At 42.1% G+C, this 20,703-nt stretch overlaps 1 protein-coding gene across 1 annotated transcript; it reads left to right on the forward strand.

Annotated features, from left to right (window-relative positions):
- Positions 1–64: 64 nt before the first annotated feature.
- Positions 65–13,714, forward strand: LOC134600964 (gastrotropin-like). Its single transcript, XM_063445355.1, has 4 exons — positions 65–173; positions 10,998–11,170; positions 12,792–12,881; positions 13,155–13,714. The coding sequence occupies exons 1-4, from the start codon at positions 107–109 to the stop codon at positions 13,206–13,208; spliced, it is 384 nt and encodes a 127-aa protein (XP_063301425.1). The 5' UTR covers positions 65–106; the 3' UTR covers positions 13,209–13,714.
- Positions 13,715–20,703: the final 6,989 nt, after the last annotated feature.

Genomic DNA, 20,703 nt, shown 5'->3' on the forward strand with positions numbered 1-20,703 from the left:
GGGTGGGTTTATTCCAGTGATGGGAAGGTATTTCCATGCTACAATATATAAATGGATTTTTACTTGATCTGGGCATCATAGCTGGATACCTGGCTGCAATTATAAAATGTCTTTCTCTGGAAAGTATGAAGTGGAGACTCAGGAGAATTACGATGCTTTCTTGAAGCTTATTGGTAAGTAATGAAGCTGTGCAGGCACAGTAAGATCTCATAAATCAAAGCAAAGTGCACCAGCTTTTATATGCAGAGACACTTAAATAACAAGACTGTCAGGTTATATAACAACTCAGTCCTGAGTTATATTAAATATAATATCAATGCAAGACAGGAGTTGGGAACACATTGGCAGAGCAGTGGATAAATGAAAGGAGCATGTTAAGAACATAGATGTGAGCTCCAATATGAAGAATTTGCCTGACATGTTTACATTTTACCATCTATGTCAGGGTCCTGAACTGCAAACCAATTACTATAAAGGCTGGCTCATTCCTTTAATATGGTTTCCATCCAGCCCAATAAATAAGTGCAATGGTCAACATGTTTGTTGTCATGTAATGGTGGGTTAATCACTGGCATAAGAGTTTCTGAGTTGCCATGTTAATGGGTCATAATAGTGGACCTTTGCCGATGCCTGGAATGTGCCAGTCTACACCTGGTTGGCTGATGGTGAAGGGGTTGTAGTTGCTTAGCAACGACCTGAAAGTCAAATTTTTCCAAAACCAGACTTATGTCATCTTCATTGTTAAGAATAAATGGCTATCATTTGTAATAGGAAATATATTTAAAAAAAATAATCTTTAGATCACTAATGTCCACCTGTGTGGAAATCTGTTACATTATGACATTAGTATATGATAACCATCATAGATAGTGCTACCATAAAAGCAGATTAAAGGGAAGCAATTATTTAAAATTCTTCCTAGGGTGTTATGCACTAAAGCAATAATGCAAAAAAAAAAAAAAAAAAAAGATAATATTAAAAAAAAAAAAAAAAAATGAAAACAAATTCTTATCTTCCAAGGTCCTGGAGATGCATAGATTGAGTAAACTGACTGCAGCTCCAGCCTGTGTTGATGGGATATGTAGTCTATCACCATGCAGCAGTTTCACCCGTCACATAAGATGAATGGAACTGCTTTTTAAGCTGATAGCAGCCATACTGTATCTGCTACCACGGCTGCTTCACAATGTTGTAGAGCTGCCAATTGAACATGCATACATGAGATAGCAGTCCTACTTTTGCTTTTGGCATGTGCATACTCCATGTACAACATGGATAACATTGTTATAGGCATCCTGGGGCGGAGAGTTCTCACTGCATGGCTGACAGCTCTACATTGCACTTATTAGAACACAAGCCTCTCTTAGAACTGACAGTGGGTGCAGGATACATTCTTTTTTTAATTTTTTAATTTTATTTCATCTTTAGTAAGATTTTATAGAATATTTTTTAAAGGGTACAGAAAAAAGGGGAATATACAAACATAAAAATACATACACATATATATATATATATATATATATATATATATATATGTTAAAAGGCCTGAACTTGTGGAGGCCTGAATTTGTGGGAGGAGTAAGTCCCCTACTTAAACTCCCAGCCCCTACTCACCTCTGCCTTTCAGCTGATTGTTTTGTCCCCATAGCAACCAGCACTTCCTGTCCAGCTTCCCTCCAGATTTTTTTCCTGTTTCCAGCAGTCAGACGTCCTGACCAGTCCTCCGTCCGTTTGAGGCCTTCCACTCGGTTCCCGGTCAAGGTACCCGGTTTCCGGTCACGAGACCGGCACGTTCACGTAAGTTAGGCGTAGGAAATAGCGCCCCGCTATTTCCCGCCATTCGGGCCTAAAAACGTAGGGGTAGGCTCCCTCTATCATATTTGTACAAATACACGCTTTTTTAACCGATTTCAGTGTTCACGCCAAAACAGACGAACGCTCGGCACTTTATCACTGCTTTTACATATTCGTACGGAAACTACCTAATCTATTATTTATATACACAGTAATATTACGGGCATTCTCTTATTTCCGTTTGGTCACCCAGGACCAATCTATTTCGTACGATTAAAACACAAACACCTTGCTCTAAATCCATATTCGGCTAGTTCTTATTCAAATAGGCTACAGTATGCACTAAGTTCTTTCACGAATTCTACTTTTCTTTACGTATATTCCCTGTTCGGTCATATTGCTACTGATACCTTTTTTTGTCAGTTTGGGGATATAATTAGCTTGTTTAAAAATCTGCCTTGTGATTTTCTATGTTAACCAGTTAATTTGTTTTACTACTTTTTAAAATATCCACGTCTATCATAAACGTACGGTTTCTATACACTGTGGCAGGATGGCCAGGCTTGTCACAAACTTCAAATGCAACAGTCAGGATAAAATAGTACTGCAGTTTGTCACTTTCCACAATATATACAAGGTTGTGCTCTCCCTCAAAATAAAACAAAAAGAAAATAAATCCTACTCCAACTTGGAGACTTACTAAACAGTATTACTAACTATCCAACTGGCCAGCTAATCTAGTTCCCAGTTTTAAACAAATGAAATACAGCACTTTAAGCAGGTTTCACACAGTACCTTTGTCTCAGGCTTAACTGCCTCCTCTCTCCCAGCTGTTAGACTCTCTGATGTCTTCAGAGGCTAACCTTTTAAAACCCTAGTGCTGGTTAATAACATTCAAGGGGTGACTCCCACCAATTAACCCCATCATGCTGGGAATAGAGAGCACTCCAATCTATTACTAACATAGAAAGCCTGATCTCTGATCTTGCCACAACACATATTTACCTATTAAACACTTCATTTTGTCACATATACTAATAAATACTGTTCATAAACACAATATCCGGCACATAAACGTCTGTACTATTCATTTTCCATATAATCACGCTGTCACATATTTTTGGCTTTACAGACTGCATCGGTTTCTCGCTTTTTCTGCGCTAAAGTTGTTTATTTCAAGATCTTTTATTACAGGAACAGGTATTGTATTTTATCACTTTGCATTATAAAGCCATAGGCCTAAAATGTTTACATATTGGGTTTTATTACTTACCTCCACACCTGTCGTTAACTATGGAATTTTTCTTCGGTTAACCCTTAGCTCCAGTATTATTCTAGGCTTCCCCCGGTTCTACACAGTTAAACCGTTTCACATAACGTAATTTCTTTATGTCAAACCAAGGTATAGTTCACAACTCGTTTGTTACTACACCTCATATAAAACCTATCACGGTCTCAAGTTCATTACTACTTTTCCACAGGCTTACGCCCACGGTACGTTAATTCTTTACTATTATTTCTACTCAGACATACGGTCATACAGCCATCAGGCTCCGGAAAACACCAAAACCTGACCCGGTACTCAGCCATACCTTCAGGTACTTACGTCTATACCCAAATACGTCCAATCGTCACCCCAAGGCCTCATCCAGCCTTCTCACAAATATCTATTTCAGCCCAGTCACACACTTAAACCTTCCAGATCCCTCAATGCAGGATCTCACGTTGCGCCCCTAACAAACAACCTACTCCCAATTCAAATCATACGCCACCACGATACGCATAAATACGTCAACATCTGTCTTAAAGCCTCAGGACTCTTCCTCAAGGACAGCATAAGACGAGACTTACCACACTTATTACCACCAGAAGGTTCCAGATACCATTCGCAAGAAGTCAAGGTTAGTATCTACACAACATTCCAGTCCTCTCACCTTATCCTTAAATATACAATCGAACTGGCTACAGGGTCTAGGCTAATGCCTTAGCGCACCCTATCAGAAAACCCGTCCCAGCGAGGCCTTCCATCCCCCCCACCTCAACACGGAGGTACGGCCCCACGCCCAAATCATAGTTACAAGCCTCGCATGCCCTACTACAGGGCGCTAGTCAGGGCCTCACCTGTCACGGCCACACGTTTTGATTTCTCTCTACTGTCACCGAGAGGCCAACATCCCGCCACCACGTCTGTGGCAACTACGTCATAAGCCAAATCATAGGTAGAGCCTCTCACCGCCACTTGGCATTAGCAGGGCCTCACCTATCCAAACATTCAACAGTTAAACTCTTCGCTTCGGCATCTAGCATTACAGTCCAGTTCTTCCATATACACCACCCCACATACCCCGCCTACTTACCTTACGCCCCTTCTAATATATCTTTCACATAATCATTCCTTTCCTTTCCAACCAAAGAATTGAAAGAAGAAACTCCATTCACGCCTACCAGACCCGGGTCTCCAGGCGAATCACTCACTCTTTCAACCCCCACGTCCTTGAGAGCATGGACTATTCCCAAAATTACGGCCGAGCTTAGGCTCAGGGGAATCCCCTTTCCGGCCACAGCTAGGAAGGCTGAACTTTATAGGCTACTTACTCACCAAGCCCCCGAGCCCAGGCCAGGGACTAGCTCTCAAGGACAACCACCAAGCAACAGCACGGCCACCCAGGATACCCTGGCAGAGATCTTGGCCAATCTACAGACCCTCAATAGCAGGCTATCTAAGGTGGAAAGCGCCATCTCCTCCCCAGGTACTACCACGGTAGTCCCAGTCGCTTTCACGGCTGTACCTACTATACCAACATGCCCTCCTATACTCCCCCCTCCAGCACCGGGCACAGCCATTACACCATTTGAGTCACCAGCACACTCCGTCCCTGACTCTATCAGGAAAGATATCCTAGACGGGAAGGATGTGTGTCTGGTGTCCTTGCTCATAGCCTCACAGGATGTACTTGAGAACAAGGCATTCAATTACGGTGATATCTCTGTGGTGCTCAAGACAAGGGATCCCAGGCTTAATCATCTGGTGGATTATCTCACCACAGGGTTCACTAAAGGGTTTCTCACGGGTATTGTAGCCATTCCCCCAAGTACACTAGAATGCCCTAATCTCCAGTCAGCACGTTTAGACCCAGTCTCCATAGACACTCTCATTGCCTCTGAAATCACCAACGGTTTCATGATCGGCCTCTTCACCATTCTCCTCCTGGCGCACTAACCCCATTGGTATTGCTATTCACAAATATTCAAAAAAAAAAACAAAAAAAAAAACGTCTAATTATTGATTTATCGGCACCGCACTCCTCTTTTGTTCCAAGCATAAACGCACTCATTCCAGCAGACGAATTCTCACTTCAGTACGTAACCATCAACGACGCCATACAGTCCATCATATCATCTGGTAATTGACCCTGGCTTAGCAAAATGGACATCACAAACGCGTTTAAATTACTACCCATGCACCCCTCACTCTGGCACTTACACGGTGTTAAATGGCGAGGGAAATATTACTTCTCTACACGACTCACTTTCGGTTCTCGAAGCAGCCCCAAACTGTTTGACATTTTCACAGAGTCACTATGCTGGCTGCTTCTGAACGTCACCAGGTGTCACTCCGTTATCCACTACCTCGACGACTTTTTACTAATAGAGCCAGGGTCACCTTCACCCACAGCAATCAGAAGCACTACTGCACTATTTTCCACACTTGGAGTCCCTTTGTCCACAGCCAAAACTATAGGCCCCACAACTAAATTGACCTTTCTGGGGATAGAACTGGACTCGGTTAACCTCAGAGCTAGCCTCCCCCACGACAAACTGTCACGTTTGAGAGGGGAGATGACTTGTTCCTGCGGAATGATGTTTGCACTAGAAAATAACTTCAGTCCCTTCTCGGATCCCTGAACTTTGCGATGCGCATCATTCCGCAGGGAAGGTCTTTCATATCCAGACTCCTTTGCCTGCTGCACGGAGTTCCGGACTCTGGCACAGTTTCTTTGGACCCCCACGCCAAGGCTGACTTAGCTATGTGGGGGAAGTTTTTGAAGGACTAGAATGGAATCTCCATGTTTATTCCCCCTCTCTCCACCTCTTCACCCATCATCCACACAGACGCAGCAGCCAATACCGGTTTTGCAGCCATTTTTGGGAACCACTAGTTCAGGGGCCATTGGCCCACTGATACGGATGCCTTGCCAGGATTCAGAGAGACCTCAGCACTATTTGAAATTTATCCCATTGTGGCGGCCGCACACACCTGGGGTCATCTCTGGTCTGGCAAGGCAGTCAAATGCTACTCTGATAACTCGGCAGCTTGCAAAATCGTGAACAAAGGGCGATCATCTTCCCTGACCATCATGCGGCTGATTCGCAAGCTGACCTGGTTGGCAGCATCCGGACAGTTTCACTTAGTTTGTTTTCACATCCCGGGTATTCACAACACGGCCGCTGACGCTCTTTCTCGTTCTCAATTTCAGGCATTTTCTCAGGCACTCCCAACGGCTCACCTACAACCATCCAGGACACCACGGTTCCACGATCTAATCCTGGATTAAGCACACTCTTGAACCACACTAGAGCACTCACTCACCAAGCATTATCATCAAACACGGCTATCACTTACAATAGGGCTCTTAATATATTTAATAAATTCACAGCAGAGTTCGGTTTACAAGGTGACTTCTCTATTCAAACCATGGTGGCTTTTGCCTCTTTTTTCCACCTACACCTTAAACTATCTCACAACACCATTAAACTATATCTCACGGGGGTCCAGCACCACAGCCTCACCTTTTTTTCCTAACAACACACCTTTCCTATCTTCATACCCCGTCAAAAAGGTTTTGAAAGGAATATCAAAGGTTTCACCTCCACTCTCTACCATTAGATTACCTATAGATGGGCCTATCTTCAGGTCACTTAGCAATCTCCTTGACACAGCCCCATTCGACATCGGCACAAATACGGTGATCAAATCTGCTTTATATCTCGCTTTCTACGGTTTTCTCAGACCTAGAGAGTTCACCGTAATTTGTCAAGGAGATACGAAGCTAAGACTTAAAATATCACACCTCACTAAAATAGAGGATCACTACCAACTTTCGATCCCTACAACTAAAACCAACCGGTCACTACACCCTACTATAATTCCTCTCTTCCCTACTGATAATGCCTGGTGTCCGGTAAAAGTACTAGACCACCTACGGTCAACTCTGCACGGTCACCTACTGGACTCTCCGCTCTTAACACTACTAGGGCACCCGTTAACCACAGCAAAATTGATGGTTCATATCAGAATTCTGTTATCTAAGCTCGGACACAACCCGATTGCATTCTCTAGGCACTCCTTCCGTATAGGAGCAGCCTCTAGCACTAACACACCGGTCCATATCATCAAGAGACTGGGGCGGTGGAAATCCTCCATATATACTGCATATATTCCACAGCCGGAGAAAGAGCTTCGCCAAGCTTTCAGCAACTTGGTTTTGTAAAAAAATGCAATAAAGTGTGTATTTCTCGAATTTATCTTTTTGCCCTCTTTTATTTACAGGCCCACTCGTACGTTGGTTTCGGCACACCACAACCAACTTTGCTCACAGTTACTATCCATTACGTATTTAAATTCCGAGCACAAGTTAAAAGGCCTGAACTTGTGGAGGCCTGAATTTGTGGGAGGAGTAAGTCCCCTACTTAAACTCCCAGCCCCTACTCACCTCTGCCTTTCAGCTGATTGTTCCCACCCACCTACACCCTGTTATAATTACATTCTCCTTGGTGGGCCCTCTTTTATTTACAGGCCCACTCGTACGTTGGTTTCGGCACACCACAACCAACTTTGCTCACAGTTACTATCCATTACGTATTTAAATTCCGAGCACAAATATATATATATATATATATATATATATATATATATATATATATATATATATATATATGAATACATATAAAATCTGTCCATCAAGACCTAATAGACTTATTGAATATTGCTTCTATGACACACTAAAATGACGATCTAGCATGACCATACAGAACCATAGAATCATTAAGATAAACTCAATTTATATAAACCTTTTATGTATGTAAATCTTTGATATCTATCCTCAAAACTTTGTAGGACTTATTCATTTATGAAGAAAAAAAAAGGATGAAAAAAAAAATAGACAAGCAATTATAATAATAAATAAATAAAACTTATCCCATGATTAATAAAGTTAAAATATTTTTCTACTTCTATATTATGTCGCTCTTGGTGAGAGACACCTACGTCCTACTTTGGGAAGAGATACAACACCAATTCACCCCCATGACAAACGTATATCGGTTACATTAAGTGGATGGAATCCCATCTGACTATGATTTCTTTAATCAATATTGTATCCAAGGGTCCCATATCATCAAATATTTTATTTTCTTGCCCTAGGTCGACATATGAGGGTCTTCCATTTGCCTCATAACCTCGACTCTTTCCACCCATTGTTTCACTGAAGGTGTTTGACTCTGTTGCCAGTGTACTTCGCAAAGGAGTAACCACAATAGTATTTGTTTATCTTTGTGCTGGTATGTATTAGGCCAACCCAACAGTATCTGTTAAGTGTTGAGGCAGTGGAAGAATCTTATTAATAGTGGTAATTACTCCCTTCTTAGAAGTCTCCAATATTCTGGCATAACCAGCAGATATGCTCCATGTTTCCCTTCTTCACATCTCCAACAATTATCACTAATTTCAAGCTACATATGGTGAAGTTGGACTGGGGTTCTATACCACCTAGTAATACGTGTATAAAAAGTTTCCCTTTTTATCAAACTCACCGAGACTGTCATCACCCTTTAAAAAATATTGATCCAGTCTTTATCTGTAAGATTTACATGTAGTCCCTGCATCCATTGTCTCTGGAAGGATGGTTCTCCTACCCCATAAGATCCAGACAAAATCATATGGTATATTTTATATAGTGAGCGTGTATTGTCACCTGAGGGACTACATAACACTTCAAAGGAAGTCTCTTCCCTAGGTCGCCAATAAGGATTAACTGATCTCTGCAAGAATCTTTTTAATTGTTTATGTTTCATTATATCTAATAATGTAACAGATATCTTAAAGTTAATCATTTTAAGCGTATCTTGTCACTGCTCTTAAATTGGGGTTTACTACTCCAGTTAATCGTACTATAGTAATCGATCCATTTCCTCCCTGAAAGTCACAGTTATTTCCTATTGGGAAATAGGGGAGGTTCCCGGTAAGAGTCTCCAGTGGGTTCTATGATGTCTCCTTTTTGTCAGAATGTTATGTATAAAAGGATGTGTCTTCGATGATATACTTTGTAATTGACACGTTTGCCAGGGAAGTGTATATAAGGGCACTGGGGAAAGATTTTGTTACAATTTGTACCATGGTTTCTTCATATCTTTATCCATCCATTCCCAAATTCTAGTGAAGAGGACTTCTACATAATATCGATACATAAGAGGTAATTCCAAGCCTCCCTTGCCTCTACCTCCTTGTCAGTATAGTATATGCTAGTCAAGCCTTTTTATGACCCAAACATAAGAGGTGGAAATTGCTTTTAAAGTACAATTTTTTTTTTATATGTATAAAAATAGGGAGGACTTGAAAAATGTATAGTACCTTCGGCAAAATCCTCAATTTAAGTATTTTTATTCTGCCGAAGAAAGAAAAATAAGGCAAATCCCATTTTTTAAGGTTTGCGCGTATCTCTTACAATAGGGGGAGATAGTTCAGACAGTAGATTCCATTGACTGTTGGGGTAAGACAAATCTCCAAATATGTCAATCCTGTAAGTGGAAATTTAGACATATATTCCGACTGCAGCTGCGATTTCAATTCGGGAGGGACTAATATTCCTAGGAATTCACATTTATTCATGTTAATCTAACAATTTCATAGGGAACTAACTTTTCAATTTCTATCAAAATTTGAGCCAAGGAACTATTTGTATCCGTAAGCCTTTTAAGGCTTTAGCTAGATATTTCCCACTCTTACTCTGGACCTAATGCATGCCAACAGCTAGTTGAACTGCTGTATAAGCCTTTAAAGAGAGCATATTCCGTAGATCCATTTGTAAGGCAGTAAGGCATTGAAATGTTTCCTGGTCAGGGTTCGATTTATTTGTAGTCTCCTCCAAATGAATAGCTGTCGATAATGATTGGATCTTAGCTAAGCGTTCTTTTTTTATTCAAGAGCCCCAAAAATAAATCATTAATAAATACATGTTGCAATCGTACCACTTATGGTGCTTAAAGTGACACTTTAAGTAAATCTTTATTAACCTAATTGTTCCGTTAAGCCCAATTTGTGGATGGCGAAAGACCTGTATAGACCTGAAGTATCAAACAGACTTGTCCTAATCTTACAAAAGCCAACATGCATTCATGCATTTATACAATATTTTACACCAAAACATGCCCTTGTAAGCATGATACCAGTTACTGAGCACACATAAACACATGTCTATCTTATATCTATATTCTTCCTCTCCTGCTGTGGAGAAAGAGAGATAGTTAAAATGAACAAATGAGGTCATAGGATATTGGGAAATGCCTTGTTTTATAGCCAAATATAAAAGGGAAGTAATTCTTTGAATTAGCTTTTGATCATTGCCATATGTCTGTTGCAATGTACTTATTTAACAAAAGTAAAGGTAGAATGTCCTGTGTACCATCATGACGATCCTGCAAAGGGATGTCTGCTTCTCCTGTTCCTCAAAGATCTCGTAGTTTTTGGTATGGCTGAATTTTATTAGCGCTACATTTTTAAAAAAAATCTTTTTATTGTGATAGATTTTACAGAAATAGAAAAATACAAAATAACAAAATAAACAAAGCACACAATTGCAGGTTTCACATTACAATATCCAGTCTAGCAATTAGTTTTATTAGAGATGAGTCCCTTTAGCTTTATTTTCTTGGAAACCATTTAAACCTAAAGCCATCAGTGACATCCGTAGTCTAAGTGCTAACCACAGGCTTTTCAGAACTAAATCTTCTCTAGCACAGCAGAAAAACATTTTTGTTACTCAATTAACTCATTTGGATGTACAATTGCCAAGGAGGGTGATGCTAGCTGAGTTCTATAGCACATGATTCTACAACAACCTACAATTTTTCTGAATGTTCAATTGAAAATATATATTTTTTAACATTATATATATATATATATTTTTTTTTTTAAAATATGATAGGCATTCCTGATGAAGCCATTGAAAAGGGAAGAAATTTGAAAATGGTCACAGAGGTAGTACAGAACGGCAATGACTTCACCTGGTCCCAGATCTATCCAGGTCAAACAACGACAAACAAGTTTACCATTGGACAAGAGTCTGATATGCAGACAATGAGTGGTAAAAAGTTCAAGGTAAATATCCCATCATGCAAAATGCTCACATTTGAATGAAGAATGAACTTTGACGCCAGGACAGATTGATGGGAATATCTAATTACATCCAAAACCACTCTAGTAAAACTGTTTATTATGAGCACTTGGCTATGAATAATAATTTACATGAATAGCTAATTCTCACCTCTTCTCCCCAAAATTGCAGATCTCTAGAAGATCTAAATCCAACACTTCACTGCATATGTACAAATGCATCCTCGGTATTGATCACAACGTGTTTCCGCTAGCAGCAAAAACATAATTCTAGAAGCACTCACCTACCCATAATTATTAATATTATCTAACCTAACTTTATTTTTCTTGAAGCATTAAAAGGGAGTTATAACTTTTCCGGATATTTCATATTCTCTTTATTCACGCCCTATATTAACAATATGTATTTTGTTACATATGCTAAATAAAATTAAATGTATGAATGAACTAATTGCTTTCCTCCAACTGGGTGGCTCCATCTTAGCTCCCTGTCAATTATTACTGTAAGCTCTGTCCTTTGCACCTGGTGGTCATTTTAGAGAAAGTATACAGAACAGAGAATACATTAAACATTGTGCTTAAAGGATCACTATAGGGTCAGGAACACAAACATGTATTCCTGACCCTATAGTGCTAAACCCACCATTTAGATGGATTGCCTCCCTATAAAAGTTTAAAATTCACCTTTTTTCTAGCGCCGCATGGGTCCACCGGCGCTGGCTCCGCCCCATTTGTGATATCATCAAAATGTCAGATTTTTAGCCCACAGGGAAAGCATTGGATTGGCTAAAATCGGCACTGGGGCGGGTCCAAATGCAGTTTTGGCCAATCAGAACCTCCTCATAGAGATGCACTGAATCAATGCTTCTCTATGAGGAAAATTCTGCGCCTGCGCGCAGAGGGCTTACTGTGCAGCACTGAGCCAGGAAGCCCCTCCAGTGGCAATCTAAGGAGTGGAGGTGTCTCTAGGGGCAATGTAAACACGACCTTTTCTCTGAAAGGCAGTGTTTACACGGAAATGCCTGAAGGGAGCTATTATACTCACCAGAACAACTACATTAAGCTGTAGTTCTTCTGGTGACTATAGTGTCCCTTTAATTGTTCTCCTCATTTGCAACACGTGTTCTAGCTTTACCTAGAGTTAACAGGGCTATGATATAATTTGCTAATGTAAATTGAAAAGAAAATAGGTCATCACATCACAAAAGTTAACAGAAACCAAAGTATAGTTGATTTTCAATATTTTGATAACTTATGTAAATTCCAGAGAAGTGACAGTTCCCCTTTGATGTTTGACATGCAGGTTTATTTTTAGGGCATATTCTATTTCCCCAACCAGCTCCTTAAAAGTGAATGGATTGTAATGCCCTGATGGTGGCTTTTAGTGTTAGTGTCTTACAAATCAGTGGGCCCTTGAACGGTGGTACCAGCAGCATCACTGGATACCTTCGCCTTTCCTTCTATTTTACTCAACTTCAAGAAGATGAAGATACATAAATTCTGACTTCTCTTTATAGCCTTATTGAATCATATTTCTTTCCTAACTTTATTTAATCCCTTAATATATGTCCCATTCGCTGTAATTGATTTTCATATGATATTTTAGGCAACTGTTAGACTTGAAGATGGGAAGCTAGTGGTTGATTTTGAAAAATACCACCACACGTCGGAAATTGTTGGTGGAAAACTAGTAGAGGTAAGTGTACTAACATTAACTGAAAAACCTGATTAGGACTAAAAAATTTCATGTACTAATTTCCAAACGTTTTATTGCTTTTTAATGTATTTCTTTTCTCTTGAAAATATGTACTGAGCAAGTACATGCCCTGAGTATTGTATATAAATATTTAATTATTCTGAACAGCCCTATTTTTTAATTTTGGAAATCAGTGATCGATCTGGAGAAAAAAAATAATCAAATACTGCATTTATTAGAATATGATGTGCTTTTATTTGTTGCTTTTTTCAGACATCCGTGGCTGGTGGTATTACCTTTAAGAGGACAAGCAAGAAGCTGGCATAAAGAGTGTCCGCTGCTTTATTTTCTGGAATAAGAAATTCAATAAAATACTTTGCTTTTTCTCATTGCTTCAGCATTATGCACCTATAGTCAGTAGGAACACATAGAGATTCACTGCACAGGCTGTGTCAAGGTTTATAATGCATAATGCGAGCTTCATATAAGACCACCTCAAAGATTCCATCTATTTTAATTTTAGTTACGTTTTCAAGCAGTACCGAACATCAAAAAGTAATGTAGCAGTAGTACTTATAATGTGATTGTGAATGTGTTGCACTATTCTTATTTACACTTTCACCAAATCATACAAATCACACTAGACTTAAAGGGACATTATAGGTACCCAGACCACTTCAGATCATTGAATAGGTCTGGGTGCAGTGTCCCTGTCCCCTTTATTCCTGCAATGTAAAGCATTCAGGGCAGGATGCACTGAGAAAGGTCTTGTTGCTCAAAACGTTTGCTAAATATCTTTGTTCTTCAATAAATGTGGTACTTGTTGCACAGCATACTGGAGTGCTTGCCTCTTTTTTTCCATTTCTGATTTTGTGTACCCACTGATGGAGCCACAGTGTGGGGGGATAGCAGCACCTCAGAGATTCTTTTGATTATTGCATTGTTTAAAATGTTTGTTGGCCACTAGTATATGTGATCAAATTTAAGGTAACAATAGTCAAACTGGAAAAAACATTTCAGCAATGCTTTCAGTTTGACTACTCTGGCTTTAAATGTAAAATTATCTTTACATTCAATTTGAATTCTCATTTTATTGAATAACCCTGTCAGACAAAAACAGCTGTTATTGAAAAATTCTCCAACTCAGCTATAGTAACAGCCAGAGGCAGCTCTCTAAATAGGCGATTTAGGCAACACCCTAAGACCTCACACGGTCTGGGGCCTCGCGGCCGCCTAAATCACCTTAGGGATGACTGGCCTGCCAGGTCCTTGAACCATTACAGAGGGTCCGATGCAGGGGGAGCCCGGTGGCTTGCCCTTTATGCCGCTGGGTGTGAGGCCCCTCTATTTAGTCTGCCCTAGGGGAGAGTCAGCGCCTCCAGTCTGCAGCACCTCTGGTTCTAGAGCTGCAAACTGTGAAGTGTCCAATCAGAGCGTTGCTGCAGGCTACCACGGCAACACTTTGACACTTATGGAGATTGGGAGACACAGCTCCCCCACACACCCTGTCACCCACACACTCTGTCACTCCACAAACCATGTCACAGCCCTCCATACACCCTGTCACCCCCGCACATCCTGTCACAAATCTCCCACACACCCTGTCACAGCTCCCCCACACAAATCCTGTCACAGCCCCCCGTACACCTTGTCACCCACACACAATCTGTCACAGCCCCCCCCCACCCTCTCACGGCCTCCTCTACACACTGTCACAGCCCCCCTACACACCCTGTCGCAGCCCCCCACCCTGCCACAGCCCCCCGTCACAGCTTCACACCATTTCACAGCCGCACACACCCTTTCACAGTCCCCCACACACCCTGTCGCAGCCCCCGACCCTCTCACAGCCCCATCTACACACTGTCATAGCCCCCCTACACAGCTATCCCACACACATACGGTCCCAGACACATGCTCACAAAGACATACATTCACACACAAGAATACTCTCTGTCAGACACACTTTTTTCAGGCACATACACAGATAGACAATGTCAGGCACACTCTGAAATACACATAGCCAGATACACATTGTGACAGTATGTTTGGATTTATCATTGTGTGTGTGTGTCTGTGCATCAGTATGTTTGCGTGTGTATAAATGTGTGTGTATCAGAGTGTGTATACAGTGCCTTGTGAAAGTATTTACCCCCTTGACTTTTTACCTATTTTGTTACATTACAGCCTTAAGTTCAATGTTTTATTAATCTGAATTTTATGTGATGGATCAGAACACAATAGTCTAAGTTGGTGAAGTGAAATGAGAAAAATATATACATAAAACAATTTTTTAGAAATAGAAAACAGAAAATTGGCATGTGCGTATGTATTCACCCCCTTTGTTATGAAGCCCATAAAAAGCTCTGGTGCAACCAATTACCTTCAGAAGTCACATAATTAGTGAAATGATGTCCACCTGTGTGCAATCTAAGTGTCACATGATCTGTCATTACATATACACACCTTTGTTGAAAGGCCCCAGAGGCTGCAACACCTAAGCAAGAGGCACCACTAACCAAACACTGCCATGAAGATTAAGGAACTTTCCAAACAAGTAAGGGGCAATGTTGTTGAGAAGTACAAGTCAGGGTTAGGTTAGAAAAAAATATCCAAATATTTGATTATCCCCAGGAGCACCATCAAATCTATCATAACCAAATGGAAATGAACATTGCACAACAGCAAACCGGCCAAGAGACGGCTACCCACCAAAACTCACGGACCGGGCAAGGCAGTGGCGGATCCAGAAGCTAATCTCGGGAGGGGCACTGGCAGATCATTTTAAGAAACAATCCAGGCACAATAACCACTACAGCTCTCTGTAGTGGTTTTGGTGCCAGGAGTTGCTGTGGCGCCCTCCCAGAGTAAGTAGTCAAACTGTTTAAAAAAAAATGTTTGATAACTTACCCAGGGTCTGCCGGGATAGGGGCTGTAGTGTGTATGTGTGTGAGGGGTGCAGTGTGTGTGAGGGTCGCAGTATGTGTATGGAGGGGTAGTGCATGTGTGAGAGGGTTGCAGTGTATGTATGGGGTAGCAATTTGTATATTGGGAGTAGTGTGTTTGTGTGTAAAGGGTGCACTTTGTGAATTGGGAGCAGTGTGTTTGTGTGTGAGTGGTGCAGTGTGTGTATGAGGGCAGTAGGCATGTGCATGGGGAAAATTTTCAGTTCGGTTCAGCATTCCGAAATTCGGGATTTTCGCAATTCGGCAATTCGGCACTTCAAGACTTCGGAACTTCGGCAACTTCGGCACTTCGACACTTCGGAAATTCGGCGACTTCGGAACTTCATCACTTCAGCACTTCTGAACTTTGGCACTTCATCACTTCAGCACTTCTGAACTTTGGCACTTCAGCACTTCGACAATTCGGCAACTTCGGCACTTCGGAACTTCGACACTTCGGAATTTCGGAACTTCGGCATTTCGGAATTTCGGGACTTCGGCACCTCGGGACTTCTCTTGCAGCCGCTTGGTAGATAACTCCCTAATTCCCACGGTATTAGGGACCTAAATTGGTCTTTCAGCCAAATTTACTAATACTAAGTAAAAATTACTTAGTATTAGTAAATGTTGCCCCTACTCGCTATACCGCCAGTAGGGGCATGTCTAGTAAACAGTGAGTAGCCTGTGACTGCTCACTGTCTAAAAAAAAAAAAAAAAGAACACCCCCCGGCCCTCTCCCCTGAGCGGCGGGTGGGGGCCCTAACGTAAAATTAAGGGGGGACACCTGGCCCCAACCCCTGAGCGGCAGGTGGGGGCCCTACATTATAATAAGGGGGGACCTAATGTCCTCCCCGCAGGCCCCCACCCCTGAGTGGTGGGTGGGGGCCCTACAGTAAAATAAGGGGGGAACCTAATGTCCTCCCCCTGGCCCCCACCCCTGAGCGGTGGGTGGGGGCCCTAAATACTAATAAGGGGGTGGACCTAATGTCCTCCCCCCGGCCCCCACCCCTGAGCGGTGGGTGGGGGCCCTACAGTAAAATAAGGGGGGTGGGACCTAAGGTCCTCCCTACCCCCACCCCTGAGCAGCGGGTGGGGGCCCTAAATATTAATAAGGGGGGGGACCTAATGTCCTCCCCCTGGCCCCCACCCCTGAGCAGCGGGTGGGGGCCCTAAATACTAATAAGGGGGGGACCTAATGTCCTCCCCCCTGCCCCCCCCGCCTGAGCGGCAGGTGGGTGACCTAAAATAAATGTCACCTCCTCCCTTAAAAACTTATTTTTTTTTACTAGACATGCCCCTACTCGCGGTATAGCGAGTAGGGGCATAATTTACTAATACTAAGTAATCTTTACTTAGTATTAGTAAATTTGGCTGAAAGACCAATTTAGGTCTTTCAGCCTTTTAGTAGATAGTTCCCTAATACCATAGAAACATAGAAACATAGAATGTGACGGCAGATAAGAACCATTCTGCCCATCTAGTCTGCCCAGTAGGGAGTTATCTACTTATTCATTCCTGTCATTACACTGACTGGCTTAGTAACTTACATTTTATATGAATGTATGTTACTTGATTGTTGTAAGTGTTGCAAATGCTTACAGCTGAATCCTGGCTATGTTTGTATACTTTTTATTTAAAGTTAATTAAGTAACATTCTTCTTCTTTCACTGGGTAAGTATATTAGTACTTAGGCAATTCTGTGCTTCGGAACTTGCACTTTGACACTTCGGAACTTCGGCACTTCAGCACTTCAGCACTTCGGAACTTCGGCACTTCGACACTTCGGAAATTCGGTAATTTCGGAACTTCGGCAATTCGCCACTTCGGCAATTCGGACCGAACGTTCAAATTCTCCAAAATTCGTCTGAATACATATTCTGACCGAAACGAATTGCACATGTCTAGAGGGCAGTGTGTGTATGGGGGCAGTGTGTGTATAGGGGCAGTGTGTGTATTGGGGCTATGTGTTTAAGGGGAGCAGTGTGTGTATTGGGCTATGTGTTTAAGGGGGGCAGTGTGTGTATTGGGGGCTATGTGTGTTTATGGGGGGCAGTGTGTTTATGGGGGGGCTGTGTGTGTAAGGGGGGCTGTGTGTGTAAGGGGGGGCTGTGTGTGTAAGGGGGGGCTGTGTGTGTAAGGGGGGGCTGTGTGTGTGTGTGTAAGGAGGGCTGTGTATGTAAGGGGGGCTGTGTGTGTAAGGGGGGCTTTGTATGTAGGGGGGGCTGTGTATGTAAGGGGGCTATGTGTAAGGGTGGTGTGTGTGTAAGGGGGCTGTGTATGTAGGGAGGGCTGTGTATGTAAGGGAGAACTGTGTATGTAAGGGGGAACTGTGTATGTAAGGGGGGCTTTGTGTGTAAAGGGGGCTGTGTGTGTAAGGGGAGGCTGTGTATGTAAGGGGGGGCTGTGTGTGTAAGGGGTGGCTGTGTGTGTAAGGGTTGGCTGTGTGTGTAAGGGGGACTGTGCATGTAAGGGGGGGGATGTGTGTGTAAAGAGGGGCTGTATATTTGTGTGTGGTGCAGTGTGTAGGGGGTTATAGTTTGTGTGAGGGGATGGGGGCAGATTAAATATATATATATTTTAAATGATTAACTAATTACTAAAAATGTAGCTAATGTTCCCCCCTCCCTTCTTACCTTTGCTGAGGGAGGGGGAGACATTGCTTTCTTCCATCCCTGGTGGCTCTAGTAGGAGAGTGAACTCTAGCCTGCAGCTTAGGCTAGAGTTCACTCTCGCGAGAACAGAGCGTTGCCATGGTAACGCTCCATGCTCGAGAAAGGAGAACCTGGCGGAGCTGCAGGTAAGAGCTCCCCCGGGTTCTTTCTCTCTCTCCCTCCCCTGCCGGCCGCCCAGCAATGTGCCTGTGGGCCGGGGAGGGAGTTCACTGATCTCCCCTCCGGTCCATGATGGCAATCAGCAGGGCTGGTGCTTGGATAGCGCCAGCCTTGCATGGGAGGGCCTTGGACTCACTATTTTCTCGGGGGGGCAATTGCCCCATTACCCCCTCCCCCCCCGAATCTACCAATGGGGCAAGGAGGGCATTAATCAGAGAGGCAGCACAGAGACCTAAAGTAACCCTGGAGGAGCTTCAGAGTTCCACAGCAGAGACTGGAGTATCTGTACAAAGGACGACAATAAGCCGTACGCTCCATAGAGTTGGGCTTTATGGCAGAGTGGCCAGAAGAAAGGCATTACTTTCAGCAAAAATCAAAATGGCTGGGAGACTCCCAGAATCTATGGAGGAAGGTGCTCTGGTCTGATAAGACTAACATTTGACTTTTTGGCCATCAAAGTAAATGCTATGTTTGGCGCAAACCCAACACATCACTTCATCCAAAGAACACCATCCCCACAGACAGTGAAACATGGTGGTGGCAGCATCATGCTGTGGGGATGTTTTTCAGCAGCTGGGACTGATGGACTGTGCTAAATACAGGGATGTTCTTGAGCCAAACCTGTATCACTCTGTGCGTAATTTGAGGCTAGGACGGAGGTTCACCTTCCAGCAGGACAATGACCCCAAACAGCAACACTTGAGTGGTTTAAGGGGAAACATGTAAATGTGTTGGAATGGTCTAGTTAAAGCCCAGACATTAATCCAAGAGAAAATCTGTGGTCAGACTTTACGATTGCTGTTCACAAGCGCAAACCATCCAACCTGAAGGAGCTGGAGCAGTTTTGCAAGGAGGAATGGGCAAAAAGCCCAGTGATAAGATGTGGCAAGCTCATAGAGACTGAGGTGATTGCCGCAAAATGTGGCTCTACAAAGTATTGACTTTAGGGGGGTGAATAGTTATGCACATTGACTTTTTCTGTTATCTTGTCATATTTGTTGTTTGCTTCACAATCAAAAACATTTAAAAAAATCTTCAAAGTTGTGGGCATGTTCTGTAAATTAAATTATGCAAATCCTCAAACAATCCATGTTAATTCCAGGTTGTGAGGCAACAAAACACGAAAAATGCCAAGGGGGGGTGAATACTTTTGCAAGGCACTGTATGTGTGCATGTATTAGTGTGTTTGTGTCTATGGTTGCAATGTGAGGGTGAGGGTGAGGGTGCAAAGGTAAAACTGCAAAATATAATATATATATATATATATATATATAATATACATGCATATACAACACTTATGTCTATCTTCTGTTCATACTCCCACCTGTGATGCTCGTCTTCAAGACTTCTCTATGGCTGCACCGTTCCTGTGGAACTAACTTTCCTTCTCTGTTAGATGCTCACCCAGTCTCCACTCCTTCAAAAAATAATTTAAAACTTACTTTTTCTCAAAAGCGTATCAATTAAACTGTCAATAGCTCCCAACTGATTCCTCTCTTGCACCTGTCATTAAATAGCACACTAAGTCTTCAGTGAATTTAATTCTACCAATCTACTTCTCTACTACTACCCTTACCTTCCTGTCACTATACCCCACTCCCTCTAGCATGTAAGCTCATTGAGCAGGGCCCTCAACCCCTATGTTCCTGTGTGTCAAATTTGTCTGGTTACAATTACGTTTGTTAGTCCACCTATTGTACAGCGCTGTGGAATTTGTTGGCGCTATTTAAATATTAATAATAGTAATACATGGGACAACACATATATATTATTTAGAATAATGTTTATGTGAAAATATTATAGAATATGTGGGGAAATGTCTATGATACTGTTTTCTTATCTGCACTTTATTGTTTGGTAAAAAAAAAATGTAAAAGCTTTTTTTGCTCAACCAAAATTTTCATTTTTGATTCCAATAACCCCTTCACATCGTGTTTAAACTATTAGCACAATTGCTAATTAAATTTGTTTATTGCAAATTAATTTAGTTTGCAAATTATGCTACAGTCAGATAGCTCACAGGGAGCCGCAACACTGCAATCCTCT

Source organism: Pelobates fuscus, chromosome 3 (genome assembly GCF_036172605.1).
Source record: "Pelobates fuscus isolate aPelFus1 chromosome 3, aPelFus1.pri, whole genome shotgun sequence".
Lineage (NCBI taxonomy): Eukaryota > Metazoa > Chordata > Amphibia > Anura > Pelobatidae > Pelobates > Pelobates fuscus.